The sequence below is a fragment of the Citrus clementina genome, unplaced genomic scaffold (assembly GCF_000493195.1).
Source record: "Citrus clementina cultivar Clemenules unplaced genomic scaffold, Citrus_clementina_v1.0 scaffold_3, whole genome shotgun sequence".
Taxonomy (NCBI): domain Eukaryota; kingdom Viridiplantae; phylum Streptophyta; class Magnoliopsida; order Sapindales; family Rutaceae; genus Citrus; species Citrus x clementina.
In genome coordinates this window covers 7,892,184-7,910,522 of record NW_006262339.1, presented here as the reverse complement: position 1 = coordinate 7,910,522, position 18,339 = coordinate 7,892,184, and the positions used below count along the sequence as shown (strand labels likewise).

General features: G+C 36.3%; 3 protein-coding genes across 5 annotated transcripts; all 3 read left to right on the top strand.

Annotated features, from left to right (window-relative positions):
* Nucleotides 1-7,798: 7,798 nt before the first annotated feature.
* Nucleotides 7,799-9,698, top strand: LOC18049191 (UDP-glycosyltransferase 83A1). The gene is made up of 2 exons (XM_006440652.2): nucleotides 7,799-8,382; nucleotides 8,489-9,698. The coding sequence occupies exons 1-2, from the start codon at nucleotides 7,890-7,892 to the stop codon at nucleotides 9,418-9,420; spliced, it is 1,425 nt and encodes a 474-aa protein (XP_006440715.1). The 5' UTR covers nucleotides 7,799-7,889; the 3' UTR covers nucleotides 9,421-9,698.
* A 1,262-nt stretch (nucleotides 9,699-10,960) lies between these two features.
* On the top strand, nucleotides 10,961-14,290 carry LOC18049190 (UDP-glycosyltransferase 83A1). Of its 3 annotated transcripts, none has more exons than XR_002906746.1 (3): nucleotides 10,961-11,621; nucleotides 11,799-12,741; nucleotides 13,939-14,290. XR_002906746.1 is itself a non-coding variant. In XM_006440651.2 (2 exons), exons 1-2 carry the CDS (start codon nucleotides 11,132-11,134, stop codon nucleotides 12,689-12,691), a joined length of 1,383 nt encoding a protein of 460 aa, XP_006440714.1. In that variant the 5' UTR covers nucleotides 10,961-11,131; the 3' UTR covers nucleotides 12,692-12,808. The 3 variants fall into 3 exon arrangements, 1 of the variants encoding a protein (XP_006440714.1); XR_002906745.1 differs by having other exon boundaries at nucleotides 13,881-14,290; XM_006440651.2 differs by lacking the exon at nucleotides 13,939-14,290 and having other exon boundaries at nucleotides 11,799-12,808.
* A 2,015-nt stretch (nucleotides 14,291-16,305) lies between these two features.
* LOC18049189 (UDP-glycosyltransferase 83A1) lies at nucleotides 16,306-18,092 on the top strand. Its single transcript, XM_006440650.2, has 2 exons — nucleotides 16,306-16,864; nucleotides 17,024-18,092. Exons 1-2 carry the CDS (start codon nucleotides 16,375-16,377, stop codon nucleotides 17,914-17,916), a joined length of 1,383 nt encoding a protein of 460 aa, XP_006440713.1. The 5' UTR covers nucleotides 16,306-16,374; the 3' UTR covers nucleotides 17,917-18,092.
* The last annotated feature ends 247 nt before the right edge of the window (nucleotides 18,093-18,339 follow it).

Genomic DNA, 18,339 nt, shown 5'->3' with positions numbered 1-18,339 from the left:
GAATAGTCGACAATTGTGGAATTTTGGTTAAGTTTTTACTAATTTTTTGTTGTAGAAACTAACTGTTGCTAACTTTTTGTGTTGAAGATGGCTGAATATGGAGTGTAGTTACTCTAGAAACGCATCTTCATTGTTTGAAAAAAAAATTCAAAAAAAAAAAATTTCAGACATTTTCTTTTTCTTTATTATGTGTTTATGTTTATTTTTCTTCTTTAATTTCTCCTCTATAAATATACATTTTCCAACTTTTGAGTCGAAGATGGCTGAATATGGAGTGTAGTTCCTCTAGAAACGCATCTTCTTTTAAAAAAAAAAAATATCATTTTCGTTTTCTATCATTTTACGTGTAACTTTTCTAATTAGTTTTTATACATCATTTTCACATTTCTGCATGCATATTTTCCTTTCATGTTTAGAATAGGTTGGGGGGTAGAATGATGTTTAAAAAAAAAATGTGTGATTTTTTTTAACATTGGATGACATGATTAATTTCAAATTTTAGTGATTTGTTTTAACATTGGATGACATGATTAATTTCAAATTTTAGTATTTGTATTATCTTTGGTCTTAAGTGATGTTACGCTATGTTTGCTACTTTACATGTTGATGTCGGAGACAAATGTGAGTTGCTTGAAGGAATGAACATGTCATAATAAGTACCAAGTGAGTTTTTGAGCCTATTATTTTTCTTGGAGAATAACCCTTTTGCCCACTCTTTATACAGCTTAGCAGTTTATTATTTTATACACGATCTCTAAATTACTTTTGAGTTAACCCTTAAAAAAAAAATTGTAAAATAAAAAAAAAGAGAAAAAAGAAAAAGAAAAAAAGAGTGTGTTGCTACATTTGGAGGCCCATCTAACTAGTAGATATGGAAGATTATTTAGAGCCCTAAAAGACGATGGAGAGGCCATCTTTGATCCGTTTGAGCCTTTCAAGCCATCCCTTTTATTTAATATCCATAGTTAACCCTTTTGAGCCTTAAAAAAAAAAAAAAAAAAAAAAAAAAAAAAAAAAAAAACCTTTTCTTTGTCAACTTATCATCTTGACCCACTCCGATTTGGAGTATTACCCGATATCTTATAAGTTCCATCACCTATTTATGTTTGAGAAAATGTAAATAATTATTTTGTTCAGTGAAGTTATGCCAAATAAAAGCAAAAAATAAAAAATAAAAACAAAAACAAAAACAAAAGTTGTTGTTTCAAAAGAATAAAAATAGGTGAAATCAACCTTGCAACTTCCAAAAAAAAAAATTCTCTGCATTTTTCTCAAACATACACTTTGTTTTCCTTATTTTCCTTCTTTGTTAGCCATGTCCCTAGCCTACGTTTCGTCCTAATAAAAGTCCTTCTTGATTTTAGGGAACTATAGTTTGAAGTAGAAGCTAGTTATATGGGCTAAAAAGATGTAGTGATGCATAATTAAAAAAAAAAAAAAAAGATAAATAAAGTGGGTTGACTAACATTTTATTTGACTTGAGATCGTATTATTTCTAAGCTGAGGGCATATTTATTTCATCTTGGTGAGAGCATGTGATATCACTTCTTTATTATTTTCTCTCTCAATTACCATTCATTGGAGTGACTATTTTTATTAGGATTAATTTATTTGTGAGAGTGTCACTACTTCCAGTGAGATTTTGGGGTTTGACATGTCATTCTTGAGAGTAGCTAAAACAAAGTCTACTGGGCTAATTCATGTGGATGGTTGATGTGGGTGTGATGTTGCTTTAGACTGGAGATAATGCTTATACTTTTATTTGATTGCTATCATTAATCTGATGGAATAAATACGAGTATTTCTATTAAAACAAAAAAAAAAATTATTTTGAATTTGAATTTTGTTTTCGCTTTATTTGCTAGGGACTAGCAATAAGCTGGTTGGGGGGTGTGTTGAGTGTTAGAAAATGCATATTTATAAAGGAGAAAACCGTCATTTTACATTTTAAGTCTTACTAACAACCCTTACTTTTATATATTTAACCTTCTTGTGATTTAATTACATGTGTTTTATTTTAATTAAGTATTTTATGTATTTTAGGGGCATTATAGTCATTTCACAATAAAGGAGAGATCAGACGGCAAAACGGACATCACTTTTGAACTCAGGACGGTCGAAAACCTTAGGAGGAGCATAAAAGGAAAAATAGCACTATTCACATGTACGGTACTATTCACGTGTACGGTACTGTATACGTTACTGTTCACGACACTGTTCACATAGACGGATGATGACGTGGCATTGACCGATGATGTGGCATTGACTGATGAGGTGTCACGATCCTGTTGGACTAAAATTCTTATGTACTGTTGATGGTGACGTGGCAGCATATCAGTGGACGAAAAATCTCGCGTACGGTGCATGCATCACACAGGATTATTTTCAACCAGACCGCGTTACTGTTCATCCGGGTCAAACCGCGTTACTGTTCAAAGTCGGGTCAAACCGTGTTACTGTTCATCCGCGTGGTCAAACGTGGACTGTTGACTGATGACGTGGCGCAATCCTGAGCGTCCAAACTGTTTTTAATCCGATGGCCATGATTTACTCCATGTATCTATAAAAAGGGGGCCTCCCCCCCCTAATTTGATATCTCTGAATCCATTTTTGGGATCCATTTTCTGTAATTCCCTCTCCATCTTGTATTTTCTTCGTATTTTAATAAATTCCCATTTTGCCCCTAGTTCAATTATGAGTGGCTAATTTTCTTTCAAGCTTGGGTTGAAGGTGAAGTCTCAACATGTGTCATGGGCTTAATTTGGTAAATTTACTTTCTCTTCCCCTCTAGTTTTTGTGGATGTTTTGACTTCTCGTCGACAAATAATACTAATCTTGTCTAGTACCGCCTTGGTTTCACCGGCCCTCTGGTACAAGGTTATTATTATTTGGCACGATAAGCCCTTAGCACCATATTGATTAGAGCGTGGTTCATGAGGTGTGGATTCCCCCCTCATGATTTAATTGGCATTAATACGGATTATTTAGCCCATGATGCATGTTGATACGGATCTAGATACCCAAGTACGTCAATTTAATAGATTTTCTCTTCAATTTATTCTCTCAATTGCAATTCCAATTTTAGAATTTATTCTCGCCATTTTAATTTAAGTCTTAGCATATTCCAAATCATTTCCACCATAAATCCAACAACCCATTTACAAAATTAATTCTACACACATAATTAAAATCCACCTCCTCGTGGGATCGACACTCGTCACCATTAGTCTATACTACAATAGATTCGTGCGCTTGCGAGTACATTAAAATTTGCACAACACCCAACATCTTCTGGAATAATCATCAATGAAAGTCACCATGTACTTTGCACCTCCCATGGATATATTCGGTGATTCCCAAACATCAGAATGAATCAAGTCTAGAATGCATTTACTTCTAGCAATAGATCTACTAAATTTTAATCTATGCTGCTTACTTGTAACACAATGCTCGCAAAATGGTAAACTTACCGATTTGAGCCCCGGAAGCAATTTTCGCTCAGAGAGAATCTTCAAGCCTTGTTCTGACATGTGGCCAAGTTTGAGATGCCACATCATCGTTGATTCTTCTCCATTTGACGCGACACACGCATCAGCCTCCTGTAGTGTTTCTCCTTTAAGCATGAATAGATTAGCACAGATCTTTTCTGCCTTCATCAATACAAGTGCGCCTTTAACGATCTTCATAATTCTATTCTCCACATGAGTTTTGCACCCATGACTATCTATTTGTCCCAAAGACAATAGATTTTTCTTTAGGCCGTTGACATGTCGTACCTCCTCAATTGTGCGAATTGTACCATCAAACATTTTTATTTTGATAGTACCAATACCAGCGATCTCCAAGGCATGATCGTTACCCATATATACAGATCTTCCTGAGATAGGTTCATATGTGTGGAACCATTCTCTCCTAAAGGTCATGTGCCAGGTAGCTCCCGAGTCTATAAGCCAGACATCAGAAAGTCGTTTTCTGCCTTCTGAAACAGTTGTTGCCTCACTGTAGAGAATTTCGCCATCATCCGAGGTACTTGCTACACACCCCTGAGCATTTGATGACTCAGGTTCTTTGCCCTCTCTTTTCTTCTGGTTACTCCAACACTCCTTTTTGACGTGCCCTTTCTTGCCACAGTTGTAGCATTTAACATTCTTCTTACTTCTGGATTTTGATCTACCATGATTTTGACTCCCACTAGGGCCACGTTCTGTTGATCTTCCTCTCGTCACCGATAGCGCCTCCGCTTGCTGCGAACTTGCTTGTCTGTTTTCCTTGTTTTTTCGCCTGCTCTCCTCATTTAATACGGAGGCTGCAACATCGTCAAAAACTAGACCCTCCACTGGATTGTTGTTCGTCAGGTTGATGATGAGTTGATCATACGAATCTGGTAGACTTTGAAGTAGAAGCTCTGCACGTTCATTTTCCTCTATATTATGACCCAACGTTGTGAGTTGTGAAAATAGAGTCTTCAAGGTGTTGATGTGGTCGGTCACCATTGTAGATTCTGCCATTCGAAGAGTATAGAGTTTTCTCTTCAAGAAGATTTTATTGTGTAGTGACTTGGCCTCGTACAATTTTGTGAGAGTATCCCATATTTCCTTCGCCGTATTTTTCTCTGCCACACTGGATAATACTCCATCCGCAAGTGCCAAGTGTAGATCAGAAATGGCATTGCCGTCTACCTCGTTCCACTTGTCATCAGTTATCTCCATGGGCCTTTCTCCAATTGCTGCCAAGCAATTATTTTTCCTCAATACAGCTTTCATCTTCATTTTCCACAACGAAAAATTATTTCCGTTAAATTTCTCAATTTCATACTTTGCCGCCATTTTATTGATAAGTACTGTACACAAGCTAGTGTACCACCTTGAATAGTTGTGAGTATGTGTGAGAATGCACACCAGGAAAGTTCCCAGGAAAGACTGGAGGGGTCACAATGGTCCCACTTAAAACCCAGACTCCTTAAGCTCTTATCGCCTTTGTGACAGAACTTTCCTAGACATGTACAGAATCACACAGTTGCTTTACTCACACCACTATTCCCTGCTTTGCACCGCAAAATTCTTGGATCGCTTCCACCGTTTCACGTGAATAGTACCGTATACATGAATAGTATCGTACACCGTATACGTGAATAGTGCCGTACGCCGTATACGTGAATAGTGCCGTACACCGTATACGTGAATAGTGCCGTACTCCGTATACGTGAATAGTGCCGTACACCGTATACGTGAATACGTGAACAATTCCTGACTCCAAAAATACAACCAATAGCTCTGATACCACTGTTAGGAAATTGGTGGGTGAAGTAGGACCGCAGCTAAAATGAAATTGGAAATAAAATAAAGAACAAGCACAATAGAGGACACCAGAAATTACGTGGTTCGGCTTTTAGCCTACATCCACGGGCGAAGACAGAAGGAAATATTTTACTAGTGAAAAGGAGTTACAAGTATTGTAGTATTTTAGCTCTCTACCCAAAACACTAATACACCCAAACTCTCAAATCACTAAAATAAGAGCTTATAAATGCAAGCTCTTAAACTCTCTCTCAACTCCCTAAATTGTTCTCTCAAGATTGGATGAAAAATGAGGGTGGGAAGCCCTCTTTATATAGCCAAAATTTTGGCTCTTTTTTTTTTTTTTTTATTGGAGTCATTCAACACGGCACCACCAACAATGGCGGGCCGTGTTGAATGTTGAATGGTTGGCACCGGCCATCTAGATGGCCGGCGCCAGCCATGACTTTCAACAGTTAATAGAAATAATTAGAAAGAAAAAGGATGATGCAAGTTTATGAAAGCCAATACAATACAGTCAATGAAGTTCGAAGGTGTTGTGGTTTTTAAACAATAAAGCTGTGAAATAAAAATTGATTGTGTAGTTGGTAAACACCGCTTATTTCGACAAAAATAGTACATGTATTATAAGTTTTTAATTAAATAACTGTGATATAAAATAGTCTCAAACTATAACTATAGGTGCTCATCAAATTTTTTTGAGCTCCCTAACAACAGAACCTAAGTGAACAACTTGCCGTGCAAAACTAGCCAGAAAGATTGGGCCATCGGATGGAGCACGGATCAATGCGTTTTGCCAAGTGTCACTACAGTGCCATTTCAAGCAAGCAAATTGCAAAATAGTGTCGTATTTAAGTGTCATTGGATGTATATGTTTACATTTTAGGCTGTTCTATTTTAAGGTAAGGCCTTTAAATGCTATAAATAGGCCTTCGATTTGCAGTTTGTATTGGTACGAATTTCTGTTGTGGAAGTGCGGGTTGAGTAATTACCAATAATATAGTAACTGTAACTTTTGAAAAAATATAGGTAAGTCATTGCGAATTGACCAAGCTACTACCTCTTTAGCTTACCCTTTTGTAGCTAGGGTATTAGTGGAGTATGATGTCACTCAACCTCCATTGCCACATATACGAATCGGTGTGGGAGATTCTGGATTTTGGCAGAGTGTAATTTTTGAGAAAATTCCACTCTATTGTGCTTCATGCAAGCACCTTGCCCATACTATTAAGACGTGTTATGTGGCCAATCCGAAGCTTCGTTCCCAGCAGCCCAGTGGAAACTAGCAGACCAGAATAGATAATAGTAAGAAGTCAGAAGTTCTACCGTCAGACACTCCACAACCCTTAGATACTCCACGACCTGGGCCTTCCGTCACTAAGCAGATTGCAGATGCGAGGTCTCCGGTTGTCCTACCTACAGAAAACCGAGCTAACACTACAAACTCTACTTCCATTCAGGAGCCCATTGGCTAGGATGCCATGACTCATGTTTCTAGGGTCTGAGAACCTGGTGAGTATCCACATCTTCATCAAGCATCCAGCACATATTTTAGTCATTACAATTCTCATACTGATAATGATGATAGTTTTAATGAACGTTTGGCGAATAATGACCACTTTTTGTTTGCCCCTGAGAATTATGAGAGAATTGACTCTAGCCCTGATTTTAGCGTTGTCAGTTATTCAAAAAATGGCATTAAATTACTTACCGGCCGCTAGTATTGTAAGAGACATTATCACCGTCTGCATTAATTTTTATTATGCTTCTTTCGTTAGGCTATGCCTTAATCCTTTTCTTTTCTCTTATATTTATTTCTCTCGATTGGAGGTTTTGGTTTACGTCCCCCTCCACATGTATTTTTCATTATCTGTTCTAAATGACAGGTAGAGGTCTCTCCTAACCCCTCACCAATAGAGTAACTTTTGAAAAAATATAAATGTGACAAATAAATGCAAAGAAAATATGACACAATAATTTACGTGGTTCGACGTAAAGACTACGTCCACAAACAAAGATTGGAAATTAATTTTACTAACAAATGAGAATTTACAAAATTTGGGAAAAACTCTCAACACCTAAAACTCCAATACACCAAAATAGAACCTCACTAGAACACTCGAATAAAAGCTCTCTCAAATCTCTCAAATTGTTTCACTTGCAATTGCCCTCAATTCTCTCAATTTTAGGACGCCTTACTCTTTTGAGATGAAGCTCAATTTGTAGTGTATGTGTAGCCTTGAGTTTCAACAAGACAAGCCGCTATCCTTGAAATTTGCCATCACGTTGAGCTAGAACTTGCATTGCAAGCATTAAAGTGATGCATACTTGTCAACAATTGCATGTGCAATTTGCCGCCACCTTCAATTTTCAACAACAAAGCTAAATTTGTCAAACAATTTTACTGTCATCTTCACGCTCCAATATCTGGCAATTTATCTTTTATAAATTACCATATTCAAGTCAAAAGTTCAACAATTTCAACACACACCTAAGAAAGCTTTTAGTTTAACTTTTCATTTTATCTTTGCGGTACTGTATATTATTCAGAAACTTTCTTAATATTCATACATAATATCGAATCTACTAGCAATGAGCAGGCAACCGCATGTTCTAGTGATACCATATCCAGCACAAGGCCATGTAGCGCCTCTTATGAAATTGGCAACAAAGATTGCTGAACGTGCAATCAAGGTCACAGTTGTTAACACACAGTTTATACATAAAAAAATCATTGCTTCCCTGCAAGAGAAAGCTGAGGATTCATCGAGCCAAATAAAGTTGGTTACAATTCCGGATGGATTGGAATTGCAAGCAGCTGACAGAGAAGATCCACTTAAGCTGGGAGAGAGTGTAGCAAGAGCTATGCGAGGCTGTTTGAGGGATTTGATTGAGAAAATTAATCAGTCAAATGATTGCGAGCCAATCAGATGCGTAATTGCTGATGTTACCGTTGGCTCGGCCCTGGAAGTTGCCGAGAGTATGGGGATTGCAAGAGCTGCAGTTGTTCCCTTTGGACCGGGAAGCTTGGCACTGTCACTTCAATTTCCAAAGCTTCTTGAAGCTGGAATTATAGATCCTAATGGTAGGTTAATTAACATGAGCTCTTAAGATTCGCGTTAAGAACAATCTGTGGTATTGTAAACTCCTCGAGCATACCCTTATTAAAAATTTTATTGATTTTGATGTAGGATTTGCAATTTTGAATGATGGGTTGATCTCATTGTCTGATGAAATTCCTGCTTGGAAAAGGAACGAGTACACATGGAGCTTTCCAGATGAACCAAGTGAACAGAAGATTTTGTTGGGAATTATTTGTGCTGTTATCCAAGCTGTTAAAATTTCCAACTGGATTATTAACAACTCTGTTTATGAACTTGACTCGCCTGCTTGTGATTTAATTCCCAACATCTTGCCGATTGGTCCCTTGCTTGCAAGTAATCATTCAGGTGATTTGGATGGAAATTTTTGGTCTGAAGATTCAAGTTGCTTAAGCTGGCTTGATGAACAAGCAATAAGGTCAGTCGTTTATGTTGCATTTGGCAGCGTAGCCGTCTTGAGTCAGCAACAATTTGCAGAATTAGCACTTGGTCTCGAATCATTACAAAAACCATTTCTTTGGGTTATCAGACAAGATTTCATGAACGGATCGCGTGCAAAATTCCCAGATGGATTCATTGAGAGGGTTTCAAATCGTGGGAAAATTGTTGAATGGGCGCCCCAAGAAAAAGTTTTAGGTCACTCTTCTGTTGCTTGTTTCATAAGTCATTGCGGATGGAATTCAACCATGGAAGGTCTAAGCATGGGCGTTCCTTTTCTATGTTGGCCTTACTTTTCGGATCAATATCAAAACAGAAACTACATTTGTGATGCTTGGAAAATTGGTTTACAATTTTTCCCAGATGAAAACGGGATTATAACAAGGCAAGAAATTCAAAGGAAGGTGTTAACACTACTGAAGAATGATGATATTAGATCAAATTCATTGAAGCTGAAGGAAGTAGCTAGAAAGAGTCTCCTTGGAGGTGGATCCTCATTCCGAAATTTTGAAAGCTTTATTTCAGACATAAAAATGTTAATTTCCGGCTGTGATTCTACATTGTGGATGAAAAAGCAAGAATAATGAGAACGACCAAGAAAAGGCTCCGAAACTTAATGGAAGAGTAGCCCAATTAATCGGTCTTTATTACATTTCCGGCAGGAGCTTTTAACAATATCATCTTTTTTAAGTTTTCAAGCTTGTAACAGTTTCTATTATAATAAGGCAAGTACAAAGAGGCTGGAAAAAGCCGCCACTGTGATAATTGTTTTGCGATGAGTCTTGAGTAAAAACAGAGAAGACAGAATTGAGTTTTGTTTGATTTACCCTCTGTGTTCTGGAATTGATTTTCTACGTTTTACGCCAGGCAAACCTGTACAAATATGTCATTTTGAGAAAATATTAAGACGACATGTCATACAGTTCTTTACTAGACGACACGTCAACTGTTTTACTATTACTTTCATAGACGAGTTGTAGTTTGTATTTAAATCAAAAAGACGTCATGTCTTTAACCATTCAACCTCTTTGTTGGTTCTTGTTTTATCTTCCAGCAGCTAAATCAAACGGCAACCTCATACGACAGATATTTTGGAATGGATTCCCTCCTACAAACATACTTTTCAAAGAGCTCCAAATTTTCTATATTAATTGAGATCATTTCTATAATTCTACTACCAGTAAATTTTAAATTCAATATTAATTTTTAAGAAAACTTGATGAATAGTAGCCAGTAGAAGTTTTTTGCAACTTTACATATTTTTCCTGAGATATAACTTTAATTAAAAACTTAAAATCAATCGAATTAATTTTTTTCACCAATTATGTTAGATATCATAACTTGAAGAGTTTTAAGCATTTACTATAAGCACTATGTACGTTGAATTGAATTATTAATGCTCCTTCTCATTTCTGATCACCATACTTATGTATACACCTCTTCGGCTCAATGGTCTTATACACATAAGTTTGGTGATCGTACATAGCTCAACATCTAGGCTGCAAAATTCCTCAAGCAGTCGTCCATTCTATGATAGTAAAACATACAGGGGTGATTACTGGGTTGTGGATAAAAATGTATCAGTAATATCTTAAGATTACTAGCAGACACATGATATGGATTTTCTAAATATTGTATGACTAATACAAATTAAATTAAAGTATATTAAAAATGAACCAAAAGATGCAAGTGGGCATTTGTCTGGACCTGTGTCGATGATGGTGTTGAAGTCTAGCTTGGAGGCTGAAGCCCGATCTGAAAAGTCCAACTCTTCAAGGAGAAAATATGCTCCCAAAACACGCGAGATGACTTTGACCCCCCAAACTCAAAACTATCACGTAAAATCTTTAAAAATCTAGTATGGAGAAAAAATATAATTAAAACAGATATGTCTGCATTACATTTCCTTGAAGCATAAGACAATATTAGCATAAAATATTTCCGTGGGTTGATATGTCCCTTTTGAGAAAGCGATGTTGTGAATTTTATTATCATCCGTAGTGGACAAGGAAATACGCATGAGCCAAAAACGCTGACCATTAATGCTTATCTTCTGACGAGGAAGCAATTTTGGTGGCCGGCATTTTTATAATAACAGATAACATCAAACATGCAAAACAAATAGATGTTGAAATTTCAGGATTCTTTCTGCATTTTTTGTGGAACTGAGGATCTTCAACTCTTAATTAATCTATCCCAAGGGACTCCAATGATAATTTGACAATATTCTCTTTGAGTTCTTGGTAATATTGTGTATCGCTTTCGGTTCACAAGGAAAAGTTTGAACTAATTTCAATGGACAGGGAGCCTCACGTTCTAGTGATACCATTCCCAGCACAAGGTCATGCTGGACCACTGATGAAATTGTCGACAAAGATTGCTGAACATGGAATCAAGGTCACATTTGTTAGCACGGAGCATATGCACGCCAAAATCACGGCTTCAATGCCACAGAAAGCCGAACAGTCTAGCTTGATAACGATGGTTTCAATTCCTGATGGATTGGAGTCACATGAAGCTGACCGAAGAGATTTGCACAAGGTGAGACAGAGTATGTTAACAGTCATGCCAGGCTGCTTGAGGAACTTGATTGAGAAGGTTAACAAATCAAATGATTGCGAGAAAATCAGCTGTGTAATTGCTGATCTTACTGTTGGATGGGCATTAGAAGTTGCCGAGCAGATGGGAATTGCGAGAGCTGCAGTCATTCCTTATGCACCAGCAAGCTTGGCCCTGGTACTTCATGCTCCAAAACTCGTTGAGGCGGGACTTTTAGATTCTAATGGTAAGTTTCAAAAATAATATCTAGCTCTTGAATTTTAAATTTTTGATGGAATTTGTTTGACATACATGTTAACAACAGTGTGTGCGCTACCATAAATTTGAAAATAACGACACAAATTTGAGAGTATTGCTTATTTCAGCTGTCCTTGATTAATTTTGTGAATTATTGGGAATGCAGGAAATGCAATGACCGATGAGCCGATCTTGCTGTCGGAGGGAACTCTTCCCTGGAAAAAAAAGGAGTACGGATGGTGCTTCCCAAGTCAACCACATATGCAGAAGCTGTTCTTTGGAGGATGTTCTGCTGTTGCCCAAAATCTCAAAATTTCCAACTGGATTCTCTGCAACTCCTTTTATGAACTCGACCCTCCGGCATGTGATCTAATTCCAAATATCTTAACCATTGGTCCGTTACTAGGACGTGATCATTTGGAGCATTCAGCCGTAAACTTCTGGCCTGAGGACTCAACTTGCTTAGGCTGGCTTGACAAGCAAGCAGTAGGCTCAGTTATTTATGTTGCATTTGGCAGCTTAGCGGTCTTAAGCCAGGAACAATTAGAAGAATTAGCATTAGGCCTTGAATCATTGCAACAACCATTTTTGTGGGTTGTTCGATCAGATTTCATGAATAAATCGCACGCTAAACTCCCTGATGGATTTGTTGAGAGGGTTTCAGATCGTGGAAAACTTGTCGAATGGGCGCCTCAAGAAAAGGTGTTAGGTCACCCTTCTGTTGCTTGTTTCTTAAGTCATTGCGGGTGGAATTCAACCATAGAAGGTCTAAGCATGGGAGTTCCTTTTCTGTGCTGGCCTTACTTTGCAGACCAATATCAGAACAGAAATTACATTTTTGATGCTTGGAAAATTGGTTTACGATTTTTTCCCGATGAAAATGGAATCATAACAAGGCAAGAAATTCAGAGACAGGCGAAAGCACTGCTGAATGATGATGGCATTAAAGCAAATGCATTGAAGATGAAGCAAATGGCAAGAAAGAGTCTAGTTGAAGGCGGATCTTCATTTAGAAATTTTGAAAGCTTTGTTTCTCAGCTCAAAGCAATAGGATGTTGATCGCCAGCTGTCTGCATGGAAGGGAACTAAATTTATCTGAAGATCTGTTGGTAAATTCGTTTTAATTTGGTTATGTTCTGTATTTTTGTTAATCTAATCTTCTTGTTGAACTATCAAGTCTCACCTCTTTAATGAGACCTCTCTATTTATAATAGAATAAATATACTTCCCTAAGTTAATTTAAAAAGAGAAACTAAATCACAATTATAATATAAATAAAATATATTTTTCTTAAGTTAATTAAATCTCATACCTTAATTAACTCTAATGAAAATAGAAAGTTCTAAAATAATAAAATATCATAATTGATTATAATTAAAATAAAAAGTCCTAAAATAATAAAATTATAGAATCTTAAAATTCCTAAAAGAACTTCTTACATCATTAAATGAGACTATTACTAATATATTTTCAATCCTATATAAGATAATTATCAGGACTAGTCTTACATTAAATCTTATATAGCTATACCCTAATTTTTAACCCTCTCTAATATTAAAAAGACATATATTTCATTCTCCTTTTGAAAGAGAGAAGAATGTTTTCATTTAATTATTATCTATAATTTGAAAGGAATTTTTTTTCATATACTGATGTGTTGCAATTAGAACTCTACTAATATTTATAATAAGAAATGGATCGAAACTTCTTAATAATTTTACTATGATATAGCGTAAAGATCGACCCTCATTTAACACTGGAGAAAAATCTATTATATTTTAAACGTGAAAAAACAAATAGACCCTTATTAAGAGGGGGTCATGTGCACAAGCAACTTTAGGCGCATGTGATGCCCATTGACATGTAATCTTCTTGTTAGACTATGGAGTGTCACCTCTTTAATGTCAAAATACAATTGCGATTTTTGGAAATTGGTTTACAGAATCTCCAAAAATGCACAAAAATAAATAAATAAATATTTCGGTAGGTTGACGTGACAGCTTTTATTTTTATTTTTTATATGACAGCTGATTTCAACAATATTGTGCATTTTAAATAGGAAAATGATAAACAAACTAAATGAAGACTAAAGGACGACAGAAACGGTAGTGTGGGCTTGCCATTTCACGCGTTCCCTTAGTCTTCCTTTAGTTATGCACGAGACCACAATAAATAATAAAATAAAGAATAAAAAATGGAAAAGCAACTCAAATTTCTTCCTTTGTCTTTTTCCTTATACATTATCCAGCAAGATCTCCTCCCTCCCCAACCACTCATTTTCCTCATACGTTATGCATGCGACGCAGACAACAACAACGACGGTGGGCTGCAGCGTGACGAGCGACGGAGACGAGTTGCTAAAACCAATCGTCATTTTTGGTTTTGGTGCTGCGGATCGATTTTGGATGCTGCCTAATTCCATTTTCATGATTTTAATTTGATTTTTCTTTTTATATTTTCGTTAATTATTCAGGGTAAAGTAGGATTTTATTATTTAGAACGGAGGTATGTTTGTCAGTCATAGGAATGGGATTCTGATTCCCAACCCCCCCTTGGGAATCTGAAACCCGGTAATGAATCCCAAAATTATGGGGCCCGCACGAATTTCATTCTGATTCCAAGCTTTTAATTTGTAAGTAAACATGTTAATGATTCTGATTCCAGCATTCCGATTCCGATTCACTGTAAGTAAACATGCCATTAGTTTAATCTCCTCCACTCGTTTGGAAACGGTAGCACTTCGTTAACTTCGTCCCCTCCCATTGTCCCTTTCGTTAACTTCATCCCCATCACTCCATTCGTTCCCTTTGTTAACTTCTTCCTTATGGCCGCATTTTTTTTTTTTTTTTTGGTTGCTGAAATCGAGCGGTTGGAAATGCAGAAATTGGCTGTGTGATAAGTGAGATGCAGAGAGATAGAGAGGACAAGAAACTGATTTTTCCTTGTTAAATGCATAATATGGCTCACGTTAAATGCACAGCTAAAAGAGAGGTGAGAGATGCAGGGAGAGAGAGGACAAGAAAAAAAAATTGATTGTTAAATGCTATATTGACTTACGCGCCATGTTCAATTTAATTTTTTAAACTGATTGTAGGCCTAATTTGGAATTCATGCGTGGTCATTTTCTGAAGAGAGAGAAGACATGAAACTTTTTGTCTTCCTTTTGTCTTCCCTGAGTCTAAATAGAGCACTCTTTGAGGAGTGCTAGCGATAGTCGCCCTTATGGGCGACTCACTCAGTTACTAGCTATCTCTACCGACACATGTTGATATTTTTTATTTCCGTGCAATTTTAGATTAATGTTAAAATATTAATATCTTTTAGTTTTATTTTAATATTTTTATGTTTATGTATTGGTAATTTACCACAATATCCTTATCCCCTCTCCCTCTTGCCAAGTTTTCTCGCCTTGTTTCCCTGCCACTGCAACTTCCTTCTCTACTTCATCAATTTCTTTTCTTTCTTTTTCTTCTTCAATGAAAGTTTGGAACAAAGAAACAAGGCAAAAAAAAGTTTAAAAACAAAGCCTCCTTAAAAAAAAATAAATAACAAAATATTCTCCTTGCTTGGAAGATGACCGTCTCTCCACTTCTCTTCTTCAGATTTAATATAAATATTTTGTTTTGGTTGTTTAGTTGGATCTACATGGTTTGGATTATTTTTGTTATTTATTTTCTGAAATAAAATATTTAAAAAAATTTTGTTTTAGCTAAAAAGAGACTTTACTTTTAATTTCCCCCCCCAATTTTTTTCTTTTTTTTTCCGAACTTTCATTAGAGAAAGAAATAAAGAAAAGAAACTGAAGAACAAGGGAAGGAAATTGCAGTGGCAAGAAGAACAAGGATATTGTGGTAAATTTGCTATACATAAAAATAATAATATTAAAATAAAACTAAAAAATATTAACATTTTAACATTTATTTAAAATTACACACAAATCAAAATATCAAATACGTGTCAACAAAAGAAACAGCGAGTGAGTCAATCGCCCATAAGGGCGACTGTCACTAGCACCCCTCGCACTCTTTTAAATATGTAATGATATCATAATGTCCGGTGACAAGTACGGGTTTTTGTTTGAATGTGAGAGCAACAAGCCGTATTGGGGCAACTGGCAGTGAGCTTTTTCCAAAGTCTAAAGGCATGAATCTATGACCGCAATGTCTCACTTTGTATTTGTGGTGATTCTTCTATCTTACATACATACAAACATGCATGTAAAATATATTTTTTTTACATGAATAATATATGTGTAGAATCTACACACTATTTATGTAAGGAGGATATATCTTACATGCATGAAAAATAAGAATTACCAAATTATAAATATACTATAATTTTTTTAAGCATGTGCGAATCTTTAAGCATGTGTGAAATCTTTGATTTAGAATATTATTTTTTAATTAATTTTTTCAATATTGTATGAGTACGTTTGAGACTGAGATGATGTAACTTTTAACCTACAGTTATTAAAAAAAGTTATAATTATGAAATAAAAATTAATAATATATAGTAAATATAAATTTTAAATAATAATTTTGATAAAATTATTAAAAATATAATAATTTTTTATAATACAAGTAAAAAATTATATCAATATAATTTTAAAATTAGAACAATTAATATTTACCAAATATTTTAACGCAGTATCTTTTAAATTACAGTGGCCTAAACGCACCCTATAAGTATTAAATATCGCATAGAGCTTGCAGTTCGGTAAGAAAAGTTGAACCATACCTTCAATGGACAGGGAACCTCATGTTCTTGTGATACCGTTTCCAGCACAAGGTCATGCCGGGCCCTTGATGAAATTGTCAATGAAGATTGCTGAACAGGGAATCAAGGTCACAATTTTCAGCACAGAGCATATGAAGGCCAAAATCATGGCTTCAATGCCTCAAGAAGCTAAAAAGTCTAGCCTGATAACGGTGGTCTCAGTTCCTGATGGACTGGAATTACAAGAAGCAGAACGAAAAGATATTGAAAAGGTGACGCAGAGCATGTTAGCAGTCATGCCAGGCTGCTTGAAGAATTTTATTGAGCAGGTTAAGGAGTCAAACGATTGTGAGCAAATCAGCTGTGTAATTACGGATGTTACTGTTGGATGGGCATTAGAAATTGCCGAGCAGATGGGAATCGCGAGAGCTGCAGTCGTCACTTTTGCACCGGCATACTTGCCCCTGGTGCTTCATATCCCTAAACTTGTTGATGCCGGAATTTTAGATTCTACTGGTGAGCTCCAAAACTAATATGAAATGTGTTAACTTACACTCAACGCGTGCGCTACCTTTAGTTTGAAAATGATGATTCAAATTTGAATGCTTTACTTATTTCACCCGTCCACGATCAATATTGTGAGCTTAATTAGATTACTGAATTATTGGGATGCAGGAAATGCAACGAGTGATGAGCTGATCTTGCTGTCAGAGGATACTCTTCCCTGGAAAAAGAACGAGTACATATGGAGCTTTCCAAGTCAACCAGATGTACAGAAGCTGTACTTTGAAGCAACTTCTGCTGTTGCCCAGTCTCTCAAAATTTCAAACTGGATTCTCTGCAATTCCTTCTATGAACTCGACTCTCCGGCCTGCGATCTAGTTCCAAACATCTTAACCATCGGTCCATTACTAGGAAGTGATCATTCGGAGCATTCAGCCATAAACTTCTGGCCAGAGGACTCAACTTGCTTAAGCTGGCTGGACAAACAAGCAATAGGCTCAGTCATTTACGTTGCATTTGGCAGCGCAGCGGTCTTAAGCCAGCAACAATTGGAAGAATTAGCCTTGGGCCTTGAATCATTAAACCAGCCATTTTTGTGGGTTGTTCGACCAGATTTCATGAACAGATCGCACGCTAAACTCCCTGATGGATTTGTTGAGAGGGTTTCAGATCGTGGAAAATTTGTCCAATGGGCGCCTCAAGAAAAGGTTTTAGGTCACCCTTCTGTTGCTTGTTTCTTGAGTCATTGCGGATGGAATTCAACTATTGAAGGTGTAAGCATGGGAGTTCCTTTTCTGTGCTGGCCTTATTTTGTAGACCAATATCAGAACAGAAATTACATTTGTGATGCTTGGAAAGTTGGTTCACAATTTTTCCCGGATGAGAATGGAATCATAACAAGACAAGAAATTTGTAATCGGGTGAAAGCACTGCTGAATGATGACGGAATTAAAGCGAATGCATTGAAGATGAAGGAAATGGCAAGAAAGAGTCTAGGTGAAGGCGGATCTTCATTTAGAAATTTTGCAAGCTTTATTTCACAGCTCAAAGCAATAGGATGTTGATTCCCAGCTGTTTGCACAGAAGGGAACTAAATTTATCTGAAGATCGGTTGGTAAATTCGTTTTAATTTGGTTATGTTCTGTATTTCTGTTAATCTAATCTTCTTGTTGAACTATCGAGTCTCACCTCTTTAATGACAAAATGAAATCGAGATGTTTGCAAAATTGGTTTCCAAAACTACCGGAAATATATAAAAATAAATAAATAAATATTTCAGCGGGTTCACATGACAGCTGATTTTCTTAACTTTTTTTGCTAGGACAGCTGGTTTGTACATTATGTCCAGTGACACTGTGACAGGTACTGGTTTTTGTTTGAATGTGCTTGTAGCAAACTGGCAGTTAGGTTCTTCCAAACTCAATTCACATGACCATATTGGCTCTGCTTGAAGATTTATTAATATATATATATTTTTTTTTATAGAT

What these genes read in the sequence shown, in the direction of transcription:
- LOC18049191 (XM_006440652.2), top strand. Translation starts at nt 7,890, where the DNA reads ATGAGCAGGCAACCGCATGTTCTAGTGATACCATATCCAGCACAAGGC. An exon ending in TGGAATTATAGATCCTAATG is followed by an intron (nt 8,383 to 8,488) that starts GTAGGTTAATTA and finishes ATTTTGATGTAG; the next exon opens with GATTTGCAATTTTGAATGAT.
- LOC18049190 (XM_006440651.2), top strand. Translation starts at nt 11,132, where the DNA reads ATGGACAGGGAGCCTCACGTTCTAGTGATACCATTCCCAGCACAAGGT. An exon ending in GGGACTTTTAGATTCTAATG is followed by an intron (nt 11,622 to 11,798) that starts GTAAGTTTCAAA and finishes TTGGGAATGCAG; the next exon opens with GAAATGCAATGACCGATGAG.
- LOC18049189 (XM_006440650.2), top strand. Translation starts at nt 16,375, where the DNA reads ATGGACAGGGAACCTCATGTTCTTGTGATACCGTTTCCAGCACAAGGT. An exon ending in CGGAATTTTAGATTCTACTG is followed by an intron (nt 16,865 to 17,023) that starts GTGAGCTCCAAA and finishes ATTGGGATGCAG; the next exon opens with GAAATGCAACGAGTGATGAG.